The 22,809-nt window shown below is 36.6% G+C and overlaps 1 protein-coding gene across 1 annotated transcript; it reads right to left on the minus strand.

Annotated features, from left to right (window-relative positions):
* Positions 1-2,848: 2,848 nt before the first annotated feature.
* On the minus strand, positions 2,849-21,365 carry LOC6639998 (protein gooseberry-neuro). Its single transcript, XM_002063037.4, has 5 exons — positions 20,889-21,365; positions 19,618-19,931; positions 12,942-13,053; positions 3,555-4,199; positions 2,849-3,480 (listed from the first exon to the last, which is right to left on the minus strand). The coding sequence occupies exons 1-5, from the start codon at positions 20,944-20,946 to the stop codon at positions 3,191-3,193; spliced, it is 1,419 nt and encodes a 472-aa protein (XP_002063073.1). The 5' UTR covers positions 20,947-21,365; the 3' UTR covers positions 2,849-3,190.
* Positions 21,366-22,809: the final 1,444 nt, after the last annotated feature.

Consider the following 22,809-nt stretch of genomic DNA (forward strand, 5'->3'; position numbering starts at 1 on the left):
TAGTTTTTTCACTAAGAAAAAAATAAATTCTTATCGCGACAAACGACATAACAATCCGAAAAATATATAATTTAATGAATATTTCAAAATGAAATCATTGCTCTCAGAGACATTAGAGACACAGTTGCAAAAGTAAAGTAAATTAAACATTAACAAATTCATCATTTTCATATATTCTGGATTACTTTCCAAAATGAGAAGGAAAACTGTCTTTCTACTTGTTGGCCTCTTCCTTGTTTTTGATTTCCAGCATGTAATCTCTGAATCTCTTCTCCTGGATGATCACGGGGTAAGTGGATATGGTGAATAACACAAGGTGAAGTTTACTCTGATTGACAAATCCGTTTACATAGGAGTGTGGATTCTCCAGTGACGAGGAAGATTTGTGTGCCTTATATTGCCATAGGTCTATGAAACTCGGTCTAGCTTATATTATTGAGTTGAAAGAAAAAATCAAAGTACTCGAAGAGAATCATTTCGAGAGTGAAAATTGTCAGCTAAGCAAAGCAATTGACAATTTGCAAAGTAAAATTGATCAACAGAATCTACAGATAGCTAATATTAACGATTTTATCGCAAACTTTGTAAACCGGCAAAATCAGGTGGAAGAGAAAGCCAAATCTGAGATAGACAATTTTAAGAGAGAAGTAGAACAATTGAAAGAGAATTTAGAAAATGTTCAAAGTCCAGCAGCAAAGGATGAGGAAGAAAACTTAGCTGAACAAAGAAATAGAGAAATAGAGAACCTAAAAGAGAAATTAGCTACCCAAAAATCAGATTTAGATAAAGCAATTAAAGACCTCGAGTCGAAAAAGAAGGAATCTAAAGAATATCAGACTAGGGAAAAGGATTCTAGCAACAAAATTGGAGAATTAAATTCGAAAATCTCATCATTAAAGAAAACTCTAGAAGAATCTAAAACTCAGTTGACTGAATCGAATCATTCAGTTGAAAAACATTCCCTACAAATAAACCAAACTAACGAATATTTAATCGAGTGTCAGAAGAGAATACCAAAAACTGGTTGCAAAGGCCTCTCTTCGGGAATTCATCAAATTGGGATTCCCGGGATGGATCCGATTTCTGCACTCTGCGAGGGAGATATAGAAGGTGGTGGGTGGATAGTTATTCATAAAAGATTTGATGGCAACGTAGGCTTTAATAGAACTTGGACTGAGTATCGTAATGGGTTCGGAAACAAGGAGGGAGACTTTTTTATTGGTCTTGAGAATTTGCATCTTATTACCAATTCCCAAACCTATGAACTTTACGTGCAATTGGGATATCACAGTAAACCTTTCCAATTTGCTAGTTATGGTAATTTTAGAATTGGCAACGAAAGTACGAAATATAAGTTGGAGTCATTGGGAGAGTTTAAAGGGACAGCTAAGAATCCTATGAAGTACAATTTATATGAAGCATTTTCCAGTTTTGATCAAGATAACGATCAATTGGAAAATGATAATTGTGCTCGAATTCATGGAGGCTGGTGGCATACAAATTGTGGCTGGGCGTAAGTAACCAATTTAATTATACAAGAATGAACAATTGTCAAATATTTTGTTTATCTTAATTAGCCGCCTCAACGGAATACATTACAAAAGTGAAGTCGAATACGATTCAGGTATGAGCTGGTGGTGGAGGCTTTCTCTGAAATCTGTCCAGATGCTTATCCGTCCAAAATAAGGTTGAACTTCATTTCAAAATCAACGAAAATCTGGCAAAACTATGCAATGAAAAAAAAAAAAGAAGATATTTCAGCTACAAAACAAGTAATTTTCAAACATAACTTCTGGACGGACCCAAATTTGAGTGGACTATTTCCGTTTTCTGTTTTGTCTCATTGTTAGATGACACTGACTGTCTGCCTAAAATAATGTTTACTGTAGAACTAAATTTGAACAAATGCAAACTTAATCTTATTTTTTTGCAATTTATAATAGTAATATATATATATACATATATATATAAAACATCAATAAAAAAAAATTGTGACTTCTTTTTCTTATCTAGATAATAAAAAAAATGCGTTCTATTTAATTTCTCTAACAGTATCCAAATATGTCCTAACTAAGAAGTGAACCAGAGAACCTGACATACGATTATTCGATCATGCTGAAGTTTGTATACTCTTTTAAGTTCTTTTATTCTGTAATCCCTTAAAAAATGGACAAAACTTGTTGTCTCGAAAAAAAAGAAAGAAAGAGCATGACGAGGTTAGTTTATAAAGTTCGTTTGTCTGCCCATCTGCCAGTCCGTCTGGATCAACATGCAAGCTCTATTTCCCGTTAAAGGTATTGTGCTGAAACTACAATTTAAAAATTTACTCCTTTCGTTTTCTCTTCTAACTCTAACCAGACGGCAATTCAAATAGAATTAATGTTTTTTATCTTCTTTTGACCAGAAAATCGAAATAATAAATAAAATAAACTTATGAATTGGTTGCAAAGGCCTCTTTTCTGGAGGATTTTGCGCTGATGTAAAATTTTTTTTTGCGCTATTTGAACTCGTCTCGTCGTGCTGATCAAGAATATATATACTTAATATGGTCGGAGATGCTTGCTTCTATGGGTTGCGCACTTCTGACCCAAATTAATATACCCTTTTTGCAAGGGTATAAAAAACTAAGTAATAAACAAGCTTTTAACACAGACTTTCCTGGAAAATCGCCCATATGTTTTGTTTGGCTTCAAAAAATGTATTTCTTTGTATAGTAAATGTCCTTATCAAACAGTCTGTTATTATTTCTAGAAAGACCAGGAAAAATATATATAATCCAAATTCAAGCGTAACAATCTTATGTAATGTATTTTGTTTTATTTCAATTTCGTTTAAAATTATAATAAATATATTAAAATATACTATATGCTAAGATATATATTTACATCTAATGTAATGGATGTATCTCAGGATGTGTGAGTGTGTCTGTGTGTGTTTTGTTTTGTTTTTTGAAATGGAATTACGGCCCGAGCACCTTAATGTGCCGTTTAATGTCTAGACTCTAAAAAGACACTATAGACCTCGGCAGTAGGCGAGATGTAATGTGAAATTATATAGCCATAGGTTGGGCAATTGGCTTTTTGTTTTTACAGATTTTGCATTGCATTTGCGATAATTGAAAGTCGTGTTTTTGTTAGAAAAGAGGGTGATGGGGGGAATTGGCGGAAAGTCAGGTTAATTAACTGCACCTTTAGCTCCAGTACTTGGCTTGACCCTGCGCCGGCAGCGGGTGATTATAGGCGGCTGCCACATTTCCATGTGCCGCTGCCGCTGCATAGTCATTCAATTGATGTTGGGCCACATGGGCATTATAGTTGGCCGCCGCCACAGCGGTTTGGTTAAGATGGTAGGCAGCCTGTGACCAATTGGATGGTGATTCTAGCTTTGGATAGTTTTCGGTCAAATGCAAAGATGGCGAAATCTTTGATACACTGTCCGCTGTTAGCTTGGAGAAGTCATCAATGCTTAGCTTTGAGTAGTCTGAAACAAAAGTTAAATAATCGAAATTAACAAACAGTTTAATCAATCGGAATTAAGAGTTCCCTGTTGCTTACCTTGATGATAGTAATTCTGACTGCTAAAATGTCCGGGCTGAGCAAAGCCACCAGGAAAACCATGTTGCGCCGCACTCTGGACCAAATCATAGCCACCCATTTGGGTATGATGATGAGCAGCCGCTGCGGCCGCCGCTGCACTATGATGTGAGGCTGGGGCATGTGCTGTATGATGGGCAGAATGATGGCTACCGCCACCGATTTCACCCATTCCCGCTCCACTGGCAGTTGTGCCAGCTGCCGGGCTATAACCAGCCATTGAACCCACCCCCACACCCACTCCGAGTGGCCCAAAGCCGAGAGGAGCAGTTGCTGCAGAGCCACCCAAACCACTAACTCCTCCTCCAACGCCGCCGCCGCCGCTGCCACTGCTATTCATGGGTGAGAGACCAGACGATGAGCCGCCGGAATGTTTGCGCAGACGTGCCCTGCGATTGGAGAACCACACTTGGATGCGAGCCTCTGTTAGGGCCGTTGTCTGGGCCAATTCCTCTCTGGTATAGACATCTGGATACTGAGTGCGGGCAAATGCTCTTTCCAAGGCTTCCAATTGTTCCGCTGTGAAAGTGGTGCGCGATCGACGCTGTTTACGTTTCAATGGAATCCCAGGCTCCGATTCTGTATCACTAATGTCCGAGTCGCGGCCTACAAAGAAAGAGAGAGAGAGTTAGCGATCGATTGAGAAAGTTAGATCTTTCGAATTGTAGAGTTCTTTATTAAAAAAGACTACTAAAATTATTAACGCCTCGTAAGAAGTCATAAAATTGTTCACGCTCTCTGTATATTTCCCACATCACTAAATCATATTCGACGCATAGCTATTCGAATTCAAAGAACAGAAGACCACCGACGTGGTTTGGATCCCACCAGTAAACTCGGCTCCATTTGCTGGCTGCATATATTAATTGAAACATCAGGGGGAAGCGAAACAAATCTGTCAAAAGCCACCGACAATCCAACAACTACTAGATGACGACGCCCCACAAAATGGTTTTCCAGAGGAGTTGCCGGCAGGCAGCTCGTAAAAGTCACAGCACTTGACAAGTGACACAATATATCATATTACACAAGAAGATGATCGGCAAGTTGTCAACGGATCGAGTGCAGAAGATGAAGAAGAAGAAGGAGTGAGCCAATTAACTTCGGCATCGGTTTTACCAAAAAAAATGAAACCGACCAACCAACCGCCGGCACATCTCATTGGCAATCGTGTATGAAGCGCGGCGTGTGGCGTTGCCTCAACTCTCATGCATTCAAATATACCGAGAGCCCCCTGTGCCATATGCCCCATGGCCATGCCAAATTATTTGGAGAGCTCATTACACAATAAACTGACAGTCAAGAGTCGAATGGCAGAGTTCGGAACGGCTTGGGATCAAAGTGTTACAGAATTGTGTGTGTTTCCCACCATATTCAACACGTTTTCTAAGATCATTTTTCATACAAAAGGACTTCTAAGTGAAGCGGAAATACTTTTCTCTCAATTCTCTGACCTGCTTTGATTCAATTAATTGTCCTGCGTGTGGCATAGGATGCGATGACTGATTTTTGGGGCTATTTTCTATTGCGGTGAACTAATCTTTTCCGGTTAGTTGGGATTATTAATTGATATTGATATAGAGGAGGAATATGTTCGTTTTTTTTCTGGGTTACAATGCGGAAATGAAATGAAATATATGTATGTTTGTCTATATGTAGGTGCCTATTATTTAATCAGCTTATCATGATTTCAAAACCATGAATGTGAATACATTTGAAAGCACCTGCATTCGTTTTTAATTCAAATATAAAATGTAAATTGTTTAAATCGGATTTGCAAAATTTATCTAGACACTTGTTTAAATAGATTTGTGAGCTCCAAGAATTGAAGTAATTAAGTCGAACCGACTTTGGTATCTCCTGCAATAGGTATCTACTTTCAACTCAATAAGTGAAACTTATATTTTAAATTTTAATTAGCGGTCAACTCCTCCCTTGTGCTATATTTTTTAACCCCTCCTTTTCGGACATGGGTCTTGTAAGACTTTTTCAGACGTTGAATGCGATTTGAACATATTTATACTATAGATAGCGCTACTTATGCTTTCAGATGGCTTCCTAAGATTTTAATTGAAAAAAACCTATCTCAAAAGGTTCTAGAAAATCGAGATTTACGATTTGAAAAATGAAATCGTATTGAATTAAAAGTAAAACTTTATAGAAAAATTTCTGTAGTCTTTGTTTTTTTCTGACTTCTTCTAAATTAATCGACGTTTTATAGCTCTACTAACTATGAAACTTATTTTCGAAACTTTAACTATGAATCTTTTCTTTTTTTTGAACGAAAGAAGGTAAAATTTCGGATACAATGAGATTTTGTCGATTAAAATTGGATAAGTATGGAAAGACAAGTGTTCTGTTCAAAAGACCAAATTGTAAAGAAATAAGGGGACAACATCTTCCATCTCTTTCCCACTTGAGCTGCTTCCATAACAATACATAAATTCTTCTGTGTTTTTGTAGTACTTTAATGTATGCTTAATCTGGTATTTGGATTTTCTAATATTCGATGTGATAGTTGGTATAGAGTAAGTAATTAATTTCTTTCGTACCGATAGATAACACCACAGACTAAAGGCTATTACTTCGGACTAAGTTATCTGATCAGAAATATATGAATATTTAGCTTATTTCATACGATATGCTTTACTCAGCCTTTGATATACATTTTAAACACTTTAATGTACCCAATCACCTGATGATATAGCAGGGTATAACAAGGTTTACGGCACGCTTATTGGAGGGCTTCGCACAAAACTTTAAACCACACCCAAAATCCCCTCAAGCGAAACTGACCAGAGAGGTCCGGAACGCCCACAGTTTAGTAGATTGAAATAAAAATTCACATGCGTATTAAAATGAATGAATATGAATGATAAAATAAAAGGAAAAAAAAATACAGAAGTCGGACTATTAATCTTTCAACACACACGCAACAATAAAACTTAATTATACGAAGAAAAAAAACACAGATGGGGGGATTTTCAACTCTTTCGACCAAATACAAAAAAAAAAACTGCAAGAAGCTTACCACAAAAAGAAACCATCCCAAAAAACAAAGGCAACAACAAAAAAATCAATTAGTTTTTAAATGTTAAACAATTTATTAATTTGTTATTACTGGGCCATCAATAATATGTGAAAAAGAGAAGAGACAAAGACCTTTTCTTATATATATTTTTTTCTTTATTTTTTGGCACCCGGCAACGCTTTTGGCTACTGTGAGGGCCATGTGGGTCTTTCAATCTCCCCTCTTTCTGTGTTTATGACTTTCTTTTGAACGAAACCCCAAGAAAAAACGTTTCATTTGGGAACTTTGATAAATCACTGCGTTTGTTTTTTACCAAGTATTCCATCATTTTTGGACGACGCGTTTTCAAAACAGCAGGTAGTAAGTGTTGAGGGGAAAGGGCAGAGAAGGGGAGCAGAGGTGGGGCTTAGCTTTTGTGTGGTCAATAATATAAAAAAAAACACAGCTTGAACTTCACAAGACACAAAGTGCAAAAGGCAAGTTTGTTTACACTCACGTGGAGACCAATCACTTTTTTGATGGGCACATGACCTTTGTGGCACTCTCCCTCAGAGGTTTTCCATTTTCTGTGGTCAAATGTAACATATCAGTAGACATTATTGGAATACCAATACCCTTAACACTGTCATCAATCAATCTAAGACACAATTTAAATTGCTGCAATTGCAATTGAAAAAATAAAACAATTTTTTTGAATTCATTTGTTGTGTTTTCAATTCGAAAGAAGGGGAATATTGGTTGAGTCCGTGTCAGGGCTTGGAGCCCTTTTTTTTTCTCGTATGTCAGCTGTCAGTTTTTGAGACAAGACACGCGCGTTCTGGGCTTAGAAATGATCTTGGTCTCTGATATCTCCAGCAGTTCCAACTTCAGGTCAGACAGATTTTGTGAAGAGCTTAAGATGCTTGTCAGCAAAAGGATTACAGGAGCATTAAAAAATATATATATGCACATATATTCAAGGTTGATTTTGAAAGGCATAACATAAAAAAAGCCAACGACATGCAACGCCCCCCGAAAGTGGTTTCCCACTAAAACAGCTAATTTTCCAGCAAACAATTTTCTCCCAAAAAAAAATAAAAAAGAGACCAAAAAATTAGTTATAATCATAATCCCTTCAAAAAAGGGTAAAAGAAGCCGAAATCAAAATGAAAATCAGTTGAATCCCTTCGAAATGAAATGAAACTAATTTAAATAACAATGCCTACAAAATACTTGATCAAAACAAAATCTTCAGACCACAAGAACAGAAGAGAAGAGCGTGGGGAAGGGAGGGCACACAACACAAACTCGAAACATGGCTAAAAGTGTGATAATACGTTAATAAAATATTTTTTAACTCATCAACACGACGAGAAACCCAACCGAGGGAGTTCGGAGTTCGGCAGCGGTAGAGAAGACACAACGTTCGTTTACAATGAGATCAAACGGAACGCATCAGGACACCCTGGTGGGCATTAAAGATGCCGCACACAATCGGTGCATTTGAAGTTGTGGCGTTGCTTTTGTTACGTTGACACTTTTTTCGGGCATGAACGATTTTAATGGGTTTCCCAAACGAACAAATGAGCCAAGCCAATGAATGTTGAACCTCTCGGCCTGTGCGTGCAACATATGTGTGAGTGAGGCAGAGACTTGAGGCAGTTAGAGAGGCAGGGCCTCACAGGGACCTCACGCACATGAACTGGAGGATATTTTTTTGCGCAATCACCAAAGAGTCTACCAATGCCAAGTCATTTGTCATGTGACACTGCAAGAATCGAATCTCTTTCTATCTCTTTCTCTCTCTTACTCTCACTATGCTATCCCGTTGCGTTGCATTATGGCAAGGTGTGAATTCTCTATATATCAGTTTGTCGAGGATCATACCAAAGCGGCTATTGCGGTTTATTTTTTGTTGTTTTTTGCAAATAATTGAACCTGTTTCAAAAGGTTGCCTTATTGTCTAGGGCGTAGAGGTAAAATATTTGGTAAATAGTCTTAGACATTCCCACGGAATGTAGGCGGCTTCCCGCTTGATGCATTGTCCCTAAAACGCCTAATTACCACAAGTGTTCGAGAGATTGACTCTCTCTCTCACTCCCTTTCTCTCTCTCTCCCTTTCTTTCTATAGTGTCGGTGTTTTGGCATTTGATAGTCTTTTGTGTATTTTCAACTCACTTTCTTTTGAGTGGGCCGAAATTTAAAAAAAAAAAAATAAATAAAACGAATCGTACGCGTATATCAGTCATGTGGTTGGAAATTTTTCCAATGCGCCAGACAGTTTGTCTATTGTCTTTTTGAAAATGTATTTAAAGAAGGCGTAGGCCACATTTAGCGGCTTTAAATTGGGCGTGTTAATGCCATTTATCAATTGGTATGAAACATTCTTTTTAAAATTGCCGTGAATTTCTCGTTTTTTTTCGATTAGTAAGAAATTTTTATACTCTTAAATAAAGAATTTAGTATTCATTATGCTCGACCAACCATGCCTATCTATCTGTTTTCTTCATATTTATTAGCCTTTGCAAAAAAAGGTACAAAAATCGTTGAAAATTATTAAAAAGAAAAGGAAGGTACAATTAGACAATTGAAAAATTTTTAAATCCTTTATGAATCTTAATATATGTGTACACAGTGGACAACATTTGCAAATATCTAGTCAAAAACAAAATAAGATTGCTGATTCTTTTAAGATTTACCTGGTATTTAAATTGTAAATAGATATTTGCAAATGTTGTGAAATAGATATTTCTTTATAAATTCAGAAAACAGCATTTATGGTTATATGTACATAAGTAGGGGAGAGTTTCTTTTTATCGTTTATATATCATATAATTTTATACTAAAACGAAAGGTGATTGGGAAACTTTGTAATAATGTACCATTCCATTATTAATGTGATTTAGCGTAACCTTTATCGATCATACAGAAAATTGGCGTTATCAAAATTAGCGTAAAAATGTGGCGCATCGGAGATTTAAAAGTTTTTATTTCAAATGACAGCAAATATCTAATCCGACAGCAGAAGTTAATATTATATATTCATATATATTTTATACAACAAAAAATATTTTAGCAGCACCAAGAATTACAGTAATATGATTGTTGTAAAGATGGGCTAAGACCTTCATTATGACTCTTAATTTCATCCTTTGTATCCGTGTTCAGATCTCCCGAAATTACAGCATTAGACTTCGTGTAGGACGCGTTTTTAACTAAAACATGACAAATTTTTACAGTTTCTTTTTGATCATTGTTCATTATACGATACTGTACTAATCATAAAGCAATAGGGTTTGCCGCATATTCATACTTGTCATATTTTGATTTGGTTATATTGTCCAATTTTTGATTAGAACCCTCTGAAATTTGTATCTGCATCCCTTTACGTTTGTAAAGCCTGATTCTCTACTTTCAATTAAAAGTTTCTATTCTATAGTTTTCTTCAAAGATAATTAGGATTTTGAAGCGATCAAAACCATGTGACCATGTCATGCTTGCATAATTTGACTTTATTTGATGAACGAGTTTACTGACAATTCAATCACTCATTTGATCACTGACTTGTTCCGTTGCTTAGTCACTTTGCACTCAATTTCGACTAAGTTGTTCAGATGACTCTACTTGTTCAGTTGAATGTCTGATAATGTTGTTAAGTTTTGCATTGACTGTATTATTTTCTGAGGTACCTCACTCTTGTGAGGAATATATTTGAAGATATGTTATTGATAGTTAAAATTTTGCTACAATTAAAGCATCTCAGACTGCAAACTATTGATAGATCTTAGCTAATATCTTAGCTATTAATTCATCCATTTTGTCAATTCTGTTGAAGTGCGAGAAGAACTGAACATGTAAGTCAGTAATCTAGTAAGTTAGGAAACTAGTGAATCAGAGAACAAGTGAGTAGTTAAGAAGAAAAAGAAGTTTAACGAACATGTTTACTCACTCACTAAAGAGAATTATTCAGTTTTGTTCACTTACTCACAAGACCCCAACACTATTACTCTGTCTCCAGTGCGCAACTTTTTCCCTATCCAATTTTCAGCACTTCAACTTAAAAATTTTAAGACTGTCTAAATAAATTGACAAAACGAATAACATACAAATAACATCGATCTAAGTTAAAAACCACAAAAGTATTTTTAAAATCGTTTTCTTGGGAAACAAAAATTAATTTTCGAGTTTGAAAAAATACAAACCCCAGCTATTTATGATACTACAAATTGGATATATCTAAGTTTATTGCCAAATATAGGCTATGATAAAGCGATCTTACTTTGGCGGCGGATCTTACACAATTCTACCGCTGAAACTAATCAAAATTCGATATCCAAGAACGATTTCTTCTCCACAATGCAAAATGACCTCCCAATGGCCACACAAATTATGAGCTATATAGATCTGAAGACACCTATCATTCACCTTGCCCTATTTATCTACATATATTACGTATATATTTCCTTCGCTTAGTCTTTTTCAGTCACTATTTTAGCGACTTTTTGTATACCTTTTTATGGGCTTCCCAATTAGTTTGCATCTTAATAGACTCAAATTAAAGATTTTAGCAATTGAAACTCGATAAATGAGCCACTGACCATTTGAAGCGACATTTGTTGCTTCAATTTCAAATTCGGTGGCCCCTTACACATAATTTTCTATCTTTTCAATTATTATTTTTGATATTTTATAATTTTTTTTCCTTTCTTTGGTTTGGTCTTTGGTAAGAGATCAAAGCGAACCGCCGCTTAAACACAGTCAGCGACAATGAGTTGGTTAGAGGTTGGAGAGAGAGAAAGAGAGAGCTTGGTTGGAATTGTATAAATCGTACAATATCAAAATCAAACGAACAAAAATTATAAGCAAAATAAAAGACGAAAGAAATATATATTTAATAATGCATAATTTTCATTTTTTTCATCTTTTTTTTCGGGGTCGACGGCGCAGTAGGGAAGAGATTTCATCGCCGGCGAAGAAGGCGTTGATTATAGGCACCGCCGCTGCCGACATGGTCCCCCCAATCTACCCATTCCCATTCATATCACAGTTGCATCTCCTGAATGTCTCTGTGATGTTATTCCGATTCTGATTCTGAGCGAAGAGATTGGCTGACCAAGCCAACGTTAATAATGATGGGTGCTGTGCATCATTTTATAGGGTCAGATTGGGGATTGAGGCTTGTGGGTTGGGGTATGCGGATGCAGATGTAGCAATGTCAATCATGATGCCGATGCTGATGATGATGATGATGATGATGATGGGAAGGCGTGTGCTTATTATACGCTTCGACATAATAATAACAGCCTTCAGACTCTTAAGTCTTGGGTTATATATAATTGTATTTAAAGGTATATAATTGGCATTTGTACGATTGGAGCCCACAATTTGTTATTAGTTAAATGGGTTAAGCATACAGGTGCCAGGTGCTGAAATTTATTAGCTAACCCTAAGAGGTCAAAAGTAAGATCAAAGAGATGACCTTTTCTTTCTATTAGGCACAGCATGACAAAGAGCTTCATTTCCTTTTTGAAAAAGACCTTGAGAAAAAAAAAGGAAATTATAAACAAAATTCATTCAAGGTGATACAGGAATGCCCTGTTATCCTATCATGCTATTGTTAGTATGTTGTTTTATGTTTTGACAGGATCGGTTCAGTCGGCAACATATCACAGAAAAAGAACAAACGCAATTGTCGGCAAAATTAACAAATGGCAAAGACAGAGAGAGAGAGAGAGAGGAAAAGAGAGGTCAAAGCTACTTGCCTCAAAATTGTACAAAGAATTTTCTACCCAATTTTCCACAACAAACAGAAACAACACCAAAAAATATAAATCGGTTCGCTTTGACCTGGTCCGATCGTTTATCGAATGACTTTGCATATTTAGCATGATTATTGGCCCTGTCCAGAAAACTATTCACAGAGAGAGAGGGACAGACTTGTATGGGGATCTCACGCCGGGCATTGGAAACCCGGTTATTAGCTGCGTCTCGAGCTGTCTCGTGTAGTTACTTTTGATTCTCAGGTGTCATCATCTACACCTATTTCTGTTTCTATAGCAATAACATAGGGCCCCAAGATCGTTATCGTATCAATACAGCAAAGGGCGATCTATTGTAGTGTTTCTTTTTTTTTTTGTAGCGGCTTTTATTTAACTTTTAAGTCGCTCGTTCTAAGACGATCAAAGCCATGAAGCCGACACACACAAAAGTTTGTGTTGATTTGAGCAACAAATGATTTGATGATGATTTTCCGAAATTATCAAATAAATGATCAGTAATTTTTATTAAATACAGTAACATAGAAGAAAATAAAAAAAACAATTCTCATATCAACTTACTGCCCAGAAGACCATGTATGGTATAGTCCTTACGTCCATCTTCGCTGCTTCGATCATTGCCCCTTAATAGCCGACTGATCGATGATGTTGACGGTGGATCCGCAAAGCCCTCCTAAATGGATGGAAAAGAAAAGCGTTTTTTATTATCAAGTCTCATTTCTTATCTCTGAATTTGAGTGTTGGGAAATAGGTGATTTCAGAAAAAAGAAATGCTAATAAATCACATCAATCCAATTAAGATAAGCACAACAGATTTTCGATTGCTGCTACTGTTGACCCTATAAATTATACATAAGTATGTAAAGATAAACTAAATGTATCTCCATAAATGCCTTGATAGGTATAGTAGCTTAGTTTTTATTGTGTGTGAGAACGAGTTTTTGGTCATTAAAAGATATACCAAGAACACAGTTGTTAGATCAAGTTGGATAGTACTTTGCTAAGGTTCAAATGTGTGTTGAATTTTTGTAAATAATATCCATGGATTTGCAAAATTTAAGGTAATTAATGAAAAAGGTAAGAATAAGCGCACCGACTTTTATATACCAAGTGAAACAACATTTTCCAAATAGATGATACCTTCAGACTTTTAAAAAATTGTTTTCAAATGCTTCGTGGCATAAATAGGCCAACTCGCTCACTCTTACAAGCACACGAGCTCTCTAGCGCCTCCATCGAAAAGCGGCCAATTCCGCAATTACGGCACACCTATTGAATTCCGTTTATAGTATAAACTTTACAAGCATAACTTAGCTAATTCTAGTCCGATTTGAGTTAAATTCGTTATTGAAAGTTTCATTGTGGTAATTTAAATATTGAAGGAAGAAAAAAAAACAATTTCAAAATATTGGTTTGGAACTGGGCATTCAAAAATTCAAATAAACTTGATCTCAGTGCACACAACTCAAGTCTACAAACTATATACATACATACATATATTCTAGCTCTCATAGTCTCCAAGATCCAGTTGATCATACAGACGGACTGATGGCTGAATCGTCTGTTGATGCTGATCAAGAATATATAGTTTATATGGTCGAAAATGATCCGTTCTGCTTGTTAAAAACATTTTGGAGACTTTAATGTACAATCTCAATCATAATGATTAATTAATGATCAATAATAATAATAATAATAAGGCAATTGTAAGAAATCTAAATTCTCGTAAAGCAACAAAAAGCTCGCTGCTGCAAAATTGGTAAAATAGCAGGATCTCTCTTCAAAGCAGATACGCGCTCCCGCTCTCTACCTTTTTTTCGCTCTTATTTCAGTTTTAATTTACCGCTCATTGCATTCGGTGGCAAAAAATTTGTAAAAATATGAAGAAATTTAAAGTAAATGCAAATAGTTTAAGTCAGCAATAAAATAAAGTTATTATACTCTTGCAGAAGATATTATACAATCGGCCAGATGTTTGTTACTCAGCTTCTCTGATATTTTTGATTCTTTGAAATTGTCTGAAAGTTTAAATTGAAAAACAAAGCAAAAAAGCATGTGAAAAATTTGCCTAAAACAGAATTGAGAGAAATGCTCCACAAGCATTAGATGTTTGTATGTGTGTGTGTCAATAAGAGCAGAGACTATGTAATTTTTTTTTGTCAGTGTGTGTGTAGGGTTTTATAAAAAACTGTGTATCTCTATGTAAATTTGGGATACAGCCTTGAGAAGGTGATAATGGAGGAACGGAAGGTAAGTACATACCTAGTATTTTGCTGTTTTTGTTGTATTTTATTGCTAGTGTTCAATGAAGTAAGTTAATACAAACTATACTATAATACATATGTACATATGTAGTACATACAATATACTATAAGTTCAATATAATTTAATATAATAATTCCCCTGAATATGGATAAAATTACATGGAAAACCATTTTGGCTCTCTTTAAGCCGACTCCTGCTATACTGTTGCTCTTAATTCTGTCTTCGTGTTTTAACAAAAATTTAGACGTTGAATCCTTGGCGTGCTTTTTGCACATATAACGTATCGATACTTATCGATATTAAAAATAGACGCAAATGATAGACATCGATTATATAGAGCAAAAATTTTGGCGATTGTATTTTCGGATTTTATTCTATTGGTGTGAACGTTAAAATATGGTAGTGCATTTTATTGTGAGTGTAGAAAAAAAAAAAAAAACTAAGGATATCTGGATTCCGAAAATTTTAACTATTCTAGTATGTCCAAGAAAACTTATATACAAGGAAATTCTAAATTAAAGTTATAGAGGCAAAACTGTTTTAATCTAAATTCTTGTAATTGGTCAAAATAGACTATTAGAATGCTTTTTTGATAGGAATATTATACGAACCCTACAAAATAATAAACTGTGAAAATTTGTCAGTCATGCGGTTACGTTTTCAAGACAAGTACATTATATGATCTGATGAGATCTGAGTTTTGAAGCCCATTTATCTATATGGTATTAAGTGATTTAGGTATGACCAGTGGAAAATTAAGGTTTTTTTTTTTAAAACTCCACTTAATTTTAAACAACAAAAGTCATACTTTCAGATATTGTTTTTTGTTCTTCAACTACATACAAAAAATAAAAGAAACTAATACATTTTATTTTAGATTTAAGTTGTAGATGATTGCAATAAGTACGACTTGTATCAATCTAAAAGTTTAATATTTATTTTACTCCCTTTAACCATTAAATTGACTTTTAAGGTACAGTGTGTGTGTGTGTGTTTGTGTGTGGGGACAATGCACTTGCAGAAGCTGAAGAGCAGTGACATTAATGCAACAGTTGCTGGGCAGCTGTTTGTGTTTGGACAATTTTTATGCTTCTCCACTTCCCTCCCCCTTCCAACCCGCGCACCTATTTTCATTGCTCCCTCTTTTAGCCGTGCTTGTGGCAGTGTCTCTTGTAATCCAATTAGGGAAATGTCAAGCTAAGCTAAGACTTGGGTCAGCCGCCATGAGAATTTGTGTCTCGTCGTCTGTGATTGCGGTGTCTGTTGGTAGTGTCGCGTGTTGTCTTAAATTTCACAGGTGTTGAGTGCCGAGAACCAAGATGATAAGATGAAAAATGCAGCGGTATTTGACACGTCTTGAAAATTGTGATGAAGGCGGGGGGAAGAAGACCTTTAAATATACACCTAAAATTTAAGCTTTTCTTATACCTTAAGGTCAACTAACTGTCTGCTAGTCTGCTAAAAATACAAAATATAGTGAAATGATGGAGAGAAATATCTTTAAATCAATTTTCATGTCGTTCTAAACCAAAGCAATGCCAAGCAAAACCGAAAACTGTCAGTTTTCATTAAAGCAACATGTCGACTTCTTTAACAGAAACTTCAACTCCAACTGATCCGAAATAGAGTGGCATGTGCCGCACAAACATTTTCATGATTAATAAGAATAATATTTTTCTCACTAACACAATTATGTGGTAGGTTTACCGGCCACAAAACGTGAACAAAGGTGCCACAACTGGCACCTCTCACATAGACCGTAACACACGTTACGCGAGACGCCGAAGCGGAAAACCGAAACTGACATTTTGTCCAGGTTCCCCCTCTCTCCATCTCTCTCTCTCTCTCTCAGAGTTTAAGGAAACTGTGGATCGCTGGCTATGAGTTAACCCATCTGACTACTGGCTGCCGACCAACTGGCTCTTATTTCTATTGAATGTGTCATGAACGGAACAACAACAACACAAAATGGGTTTTTGATTTTCAACTAGAAGAGTTATTTTTTTTTTTGTTGTTACGTTATTTATGAGCTCGAACGACTGCTGGGGCTACCGGTTAGCTTGGGGTATCTGGAATGTGTGACAGCTTATCTTGTAGCAACTGACATGACCGGATCCCCGTATCCCCGATTCCCTGATCTACCAAGAGCCCCCAACGGAGTGAGAGAGAGAGAGAGAGAGAGAACGAGCGACCGTTTCTTGGCTTAACATTTTCAATTGAAATTTAATTAATTAGTTGACAGTTGGATTGACATTCTGAGTGAGCTTTATCTGCCATTCGGAGATCGGTATTAAAATTGGTTACCTTTTGTGCATCTATATCATTTTTTGTTTGACAAGTGTTATATATATATATTCTAGAATCTAGATACTTCTAGGAAACCAAATATACATAATTTTGATTGAAGCATGGCCAAAACCCAAATCAAATGTGCATTGACTACCAATAAAATCAATCACGATCAGAGACCGATGAAAACAGAAAAGAGAATAAAAGGACAAGAAAAAGAGACTCTGCTAGCATATTTTAATTAAGCGTGAAGCGCACCTGGAGCTCTTTTTACGCCTACTGGTCCAGGGGCCCAGGGATAAAGATACAGATATACAATGCTTGAGTTTGAGTATCTGGCTCGATCATATCGATATGCGAGCGGCATATAAACTGTAACTAATTGCGGCTCCAAATAAAGACCAACCAACCAGCCAACAACAATAACGGGCGTTGAAAAAGAGGCAGGCGCACATGCATCATTTTTGGGTATATTCCGCACACACACAAACACACACTAAAAGACGCCCAAAGGTTCATAACAAACTTTAAAGTCAGTCCATCGATCCATCCATCCATCCATTGAGCCATCCTTGCCCAGTAGGCAGAAATATTAACCCAGACAGTTGGTCTGCTCAAATCTGCTCTTAATAAACATCAGCCAAAATGTTGATGTAGGTTCTGAAATTCTGCCAGTCCTTCGTTTTCCTTTTGCATAAGTTGTGGCCAAATGTTGGCCGGAAACCTATATGAATAAGATATATTTCAAATCTATTTATCTATTCTCGTAAGGTTGATAAATTAAGAGACTCTATAGTTAATTGAAACGTGACATGCATTAAGTATGCTTTTTGGTAATGCTTGCCTTTTATATTGGCTTATTCAGACGTGTGGGCCAAACACTGAGAGAGAAGAAGAGCTCATCTAAAGGCAAAATTCGAAGTAGTTGAAGTTTTATTCATTCAGTTTTTTATTTATAGTTTAAGGAGTTTAAGAAGCAGAACCCACAAGAAGTTTCTTTTGGAATCGGAACAAAAACTTCTTTAAGCAAGATTTATTTGATTATTTAGTTAAAAATTGAAAGCTCTTGATTCGATTTTTAAAGTTTTGAAGTTTTTGATAGACAAAATTGCTTAACAATGTAAAACTAATGAATTCTGCAGATACAATCTTTTCAGATTTAAATCACATTTAGAAAATTTTCAGGACTTTGACTTTTATAATCATATATGCTACGCTATATTAAGAAAAAGACCTTTTATCCTAGAATAAAAAAAAGGTATTACATTCTCTTGCCGCATTAATGAAGTTTACCGAAATTTTTCATAAATCAAATCATTTAATATTAATGAAAAAAGGTTTTTTGTTTGAGTTTTCAAAAGTGTAATCGCAAAAATTAATACAAAATATGGTTAAACAACGAAAGGGAAATCTATAACTCAATTTTAAAGTCGTTCCAGTTTATAACCAAGTAGCTCACACGAGTTGTCCTGATAATGATATGGTTTCATTACTGCATTTAAGAACTAGAATCGAAATTAATCTGTAAAATCATTAAAAATTCAAAGTTTTCCTTAAACTATATGTTAGCCATATTACAACCGATTTTTAGGAAGTTAAAATTGTTTTAGCGCTCTTATTTCACCTTCTCAAAACAATATATTTTTTTTTGAAAAGTAAAATAAGATTGAGTGAACTTAATTTAGGAAATTAAATTCGATTATCTCCTGTCCTTTTTGTCCTCTTATATTGAACTCAAAACCTTTCAGATTCATTACAACAACTTAATTTATTAAAATAAAAAAAATTTCTAAATTTGAATTTAAACCGCTTCAGATTCAATGAAAATTGTCGATATACATTAAAAATAGTTTCTAATTTTGTTTTTCAATCGAAAAGGTTTCCTTCGTTGACTTGGAGAAAAAAATTACTGATTAGCAACCTTAGAATACCTAAATATTTTTCTCAGTGTGCGCAACTTTTGATGCGCCGCTAGATGACTTTAGTTTGATTCAACAAATTGTGTATCAAACCGGAAGAGCGATGTCTGGATAGGAAAAATAGGCAAGATAAACAAATTGCATCTTTTCTTTTTTGTTTTTCCCATCCTTTTTTTTTTTTGCACCTTGTCGCCTTGAGGATGGAAGTCAAACGATGGCGACAAGAAGATGGCTAAGACCAACAACAACAACAACAATGCAAAAAAACCCTGTTAGTGTTGCCGACTTTTATGCTATAATCGATTTCTTAACGGTTTGGGTGGCATGTGAAAATTTGTCGTCGCTGTTGTACAACAAATTTGTCAATGGGCAATATGAAGAGAGACAGAGGAAGAGAGAGACACAGGAGAGCGAGTGAGATAGATGACAAAAGAGCACCTTTTGGGACATATCGGCTGACGGTATATGCAAAAGGCCTTAAAATACGATTGAGAACAATCGTCAGAATGGCAAAAAGTTTTCGCCAATGCCCAGCAACGTGCCATAAACAAAGCCAGCGGGCGGCCCGAGTATGCCACGTGACTTTTCGGAAAACGGAAGTGAGCCAACATTGTCACTAGAATTGTGTGCACACAATGGTCTATGTGTGGTTACTTGACTACTGAAGCGAAACAAAGAGAAAGTATCCTTAGACCATTGGCTCGATCACATTTTATAGCTTCCTGCTCATGCCATGGCCGGGCAGCAGAAGCAGGTGTACTCACCTTGATCAGTTTTTCGCGTATTTCCCAACTGAAAATGCCGGGATTCTCCTTACGCAGTTCATCGATGCGCGTTTCAATTTCCGGCGAAGTAACCTTGGGCTTCGAACCGCCTATAACACCGGGACGTATTGAGCCCGTCTCCTGATAGCGATTAAGGATCTTGGAGACACATCCATGCGATACACGAAGTTGGCGGGAGATAACACAAGGTCGCACGCCACTGGCCGCCATTTCGACAATTTTCAAGCGTATGTGATTGGGCAACGGGCGGCCGTTAATGAAGACTCCTCCAAGTTGGTTGACGCGACCCTGGCCTGGAAATAGTTTTAGAGCAAAATGTGAGAATCTATTCGTTAAAGCCAATTAACTGTGACGAATGTTAAAAGAATTCCATAAGTGGAAAACTATTTTTGGACATTTTACAAGGCAGTGTAAAGTATTAATAATGAAAATAAAGTAACCGTATACTGTTTTGTCTTTAAATCAGTTATATTAATATTTAGAGGACAAAAGTTTCTCAGTGCACAATTTTCCTGCGACATGAAAAATTTTGCAAAATAATTGAGGGCCGTGGTTGACCCTAACTAATTTTTACTTTTTATTTCTATTTGCATTCCATCCTAAATGGACAAGGACATGGAGATTCTTTCAGCCTTTGGGGACGAATCACCATTCCGTCTCTGGTCTAAGGGGCAGGTCAAGGGAGCGACAACTTTCCAGACGCGTAGACTGCGCCTCTATCAACACCCTGCAAGAGCAAGAGGTATGGCATACGGTGCCGCTCTAGGCTAGATACCCATGACAATGTACTGGCCCTAAATCTACTTTTAAGTAGTTGAACAAAGTGTCAAGCACATTTTTCTTAGTCTAACAAAATATTACAACTTTTTATCGCAGAAATGAGACATCCTAAGCGAATGACGAAATTGGAGACAAAAAACTTAAGTTTGCTAATCCAAAAAGAGAACATTTGAAAGCGAGGCTTGAAGTATCCTTCATAGAGACCTTGAAAACTTAAAAAAAGGTAGTCCAAAAATGACACAAGGCTTCAAATAAATGCTTCTACATGACAGACCAATCTGCCGACTTTAAGAAACGGCTGAATTAGTTCTATGGATTAACTGTAGGGACTTCAGCTACTTATTGCCTATGTAGAATGAAACATGTTTGATAATAGTATTTGGGCTTATTGGGCTAATTTGGGATCCTTAAACATAGATGTCTGTACGTTGATATTGTTTCATTATGTCATGATAAAAAAATGAGCTTACCTTGAAAAGGATAACCAGCGAACAAGGGTCGCAATGAATTGGCGCTTGACATATCCATTTTGAGGTCAAATTTGCTTAGAAACTAATTATTGATAAATTTCACTGCACCACTTCGTTTAGTTAAAAAACTACTCATCAGTTGAGTGAAAAGGTTGCACACAAAACTTTTGCGGGGAAAACCGCAGAAAATTTTAAATCACTGGAATCACTGCCAAGCATGTATGATTTCCGACGGACAATAAACACCGAATCAGAAAAAGAAAGAAGAAACGCGACCACGACGACGAAGTGACGTATGTACGTTGATGCTGCCGCAGTGCTGCTGATGCTTTTTTCGTCTTCTCTGATGACGATTTCCTTTCTGAAAATTACGCGCGCTTCAACGATCAAACAGCACGAGACTTGCAAAGCAACTAAAGAGAAGCGCAAGCATAAATTAACGAAGGCCGGCCGGGCGACGACTGTGCGGGCCAACAATGAGATCGCGCTATAAACTGGTTTTCCACCACTGGAACTGAACCACCGCACAGAATGCAGAAGTAAGAAGAGCGGCGAGCAGCAGCGAGCAGCTTTCGCGTCCGCCCTTTTGTCCCGGGGGCGCCACAAGCTGCCTGGCTCACTGTACGTCGCGTAAGTATGGCAACGATCAAAAACCAAAAAAGTTGCTGCCTGCTAGAGCGAGTGAGCATGAACTCGCTTTAATCGAGCTGTAATCGCCCCGCCCCATCTGTATTCTGATTGGTTGACGACCAGGGCGGGTTGTTCACACTACAAAAAAATGAGCAGCGAGCTCGATTTGATATCATTCAAAGCAACCTCCAACCCCCCGCCGTTGTCATCATCATCATCACTACCACCGATCATATGGTTGCAGCTGTCCTAGGTCCTTTCATGGCCGACACTCGCCTAGTGACACTTTTCTTTTCTGTCATCGACGCTGACGTTGGCAGCCAATTAAAGCGTGAAGGCTGTCGGCTGCCGACAGTCCAGGACACATGCCTAGCCACCGTTCTTACTTACTTACTTACCTCCATTATCAATCGTTCCGGTTTTGGCATTTTAGCACCCACGGTTTGTCGCTTTCATCCCTTCCTATCTTCCTATCACAATGCATAGTATCTGTATAGTATTTGCTAGTTGGGTTAGGTCTTTGTCATTCAAGTTTTATGGCGGTTATGACTTTTCTTCCCCTCCTCCCTCCTCCTGTCGCTCTCTGATGTCTGTTGTTGGCTTATCCACCAACTGACAATGCAAGTTGAGGCTTATATACATATTTACGAGTTTGTCAAATGACAGTGACCTGGCGTTTGTTTGCCTAGTGAAATGAATTCAAGGTTTCGTTAGCAGATAAAGCTCGATATGATTAACGATTTTGTGCAATGTAATAATAAGTTAAAGCTGGAAATAGTTGTCAGGCGAAAAGAGATGAAATTACTTACATAAACGTTCAGAGAGGGCTAACTAGGAAAGTTTTTGAGACAAAAAATAGTTTGTAGACTTTCTTAGTCTCTGAAATCTGGAAATTTAAACCATTTTTTCCTCTTATCTAAATTTTTGTTCGAATGTCTCTCACAATTTTCGAAACTGGCTAAGAGGTAGCTAGCCCAGTGATTACGTATTTTGGCATTCTCTCACAAGACATATGGCATTACCGTTAATGGAATATTCACCCCCCCCCAACAAAAAAAACTTCAACCCTCGGACTAGACTGGTAAAGTCATTGTGGACCGCTATACAAACATAAAAATCTATCAACAGCCATTAATTGCAGTCGATGTCGATATGAGCAAATGAAAGTCACACCTGGTATGAGTACTGGGGTATATACGGGTCTAAAGGTTTTTGAAAAATTGAAAAAAATAAAACTATATGATGAACAAAAACCAAGTAAAACAGTGAAAGGACATCAACATGAAGAATT

Source organism: Drosophila willistoni, assembly GCF_018902025.1.
Source record: "Drosophila willistoni isolate 14030-0811.24 chromosome 2L unlocalized genomic scaffold, UCI_dwil_1.1 Seg196, whole genome shotgun sequence".
Lineage (NCBI taxonomy): Eukaryota > Metazoa > Arthropoda > Insecta > Diptera > Drosophilidae > Drosophila > Drosophila willistoni.

Bases quoted from the DNA above. Each gene is read 5' to 3' on its own strand.
- LOC6639998 (XM_002063037.4), bottom strand. From the start codon at position 20,946: ATGGATATGTCAAGCGCCAATTCATTGCGACCCTTGTTCGCTGGTTAT. The intron at 13,054-19,617 runs GTGAGTACACCT...CCATCCATTTAG, and splicing joins TACGCGAAAAACTGATCAAG to GAGGGCTTTGCGGATCCACC. The intron at 3,481-3,554 runs GTAAGCAACAGG...CTTTTGTTTCAG, and splicing joins TCAGAATTACTATCATCAAG to ACTACTCAAAGCTAAGCATT.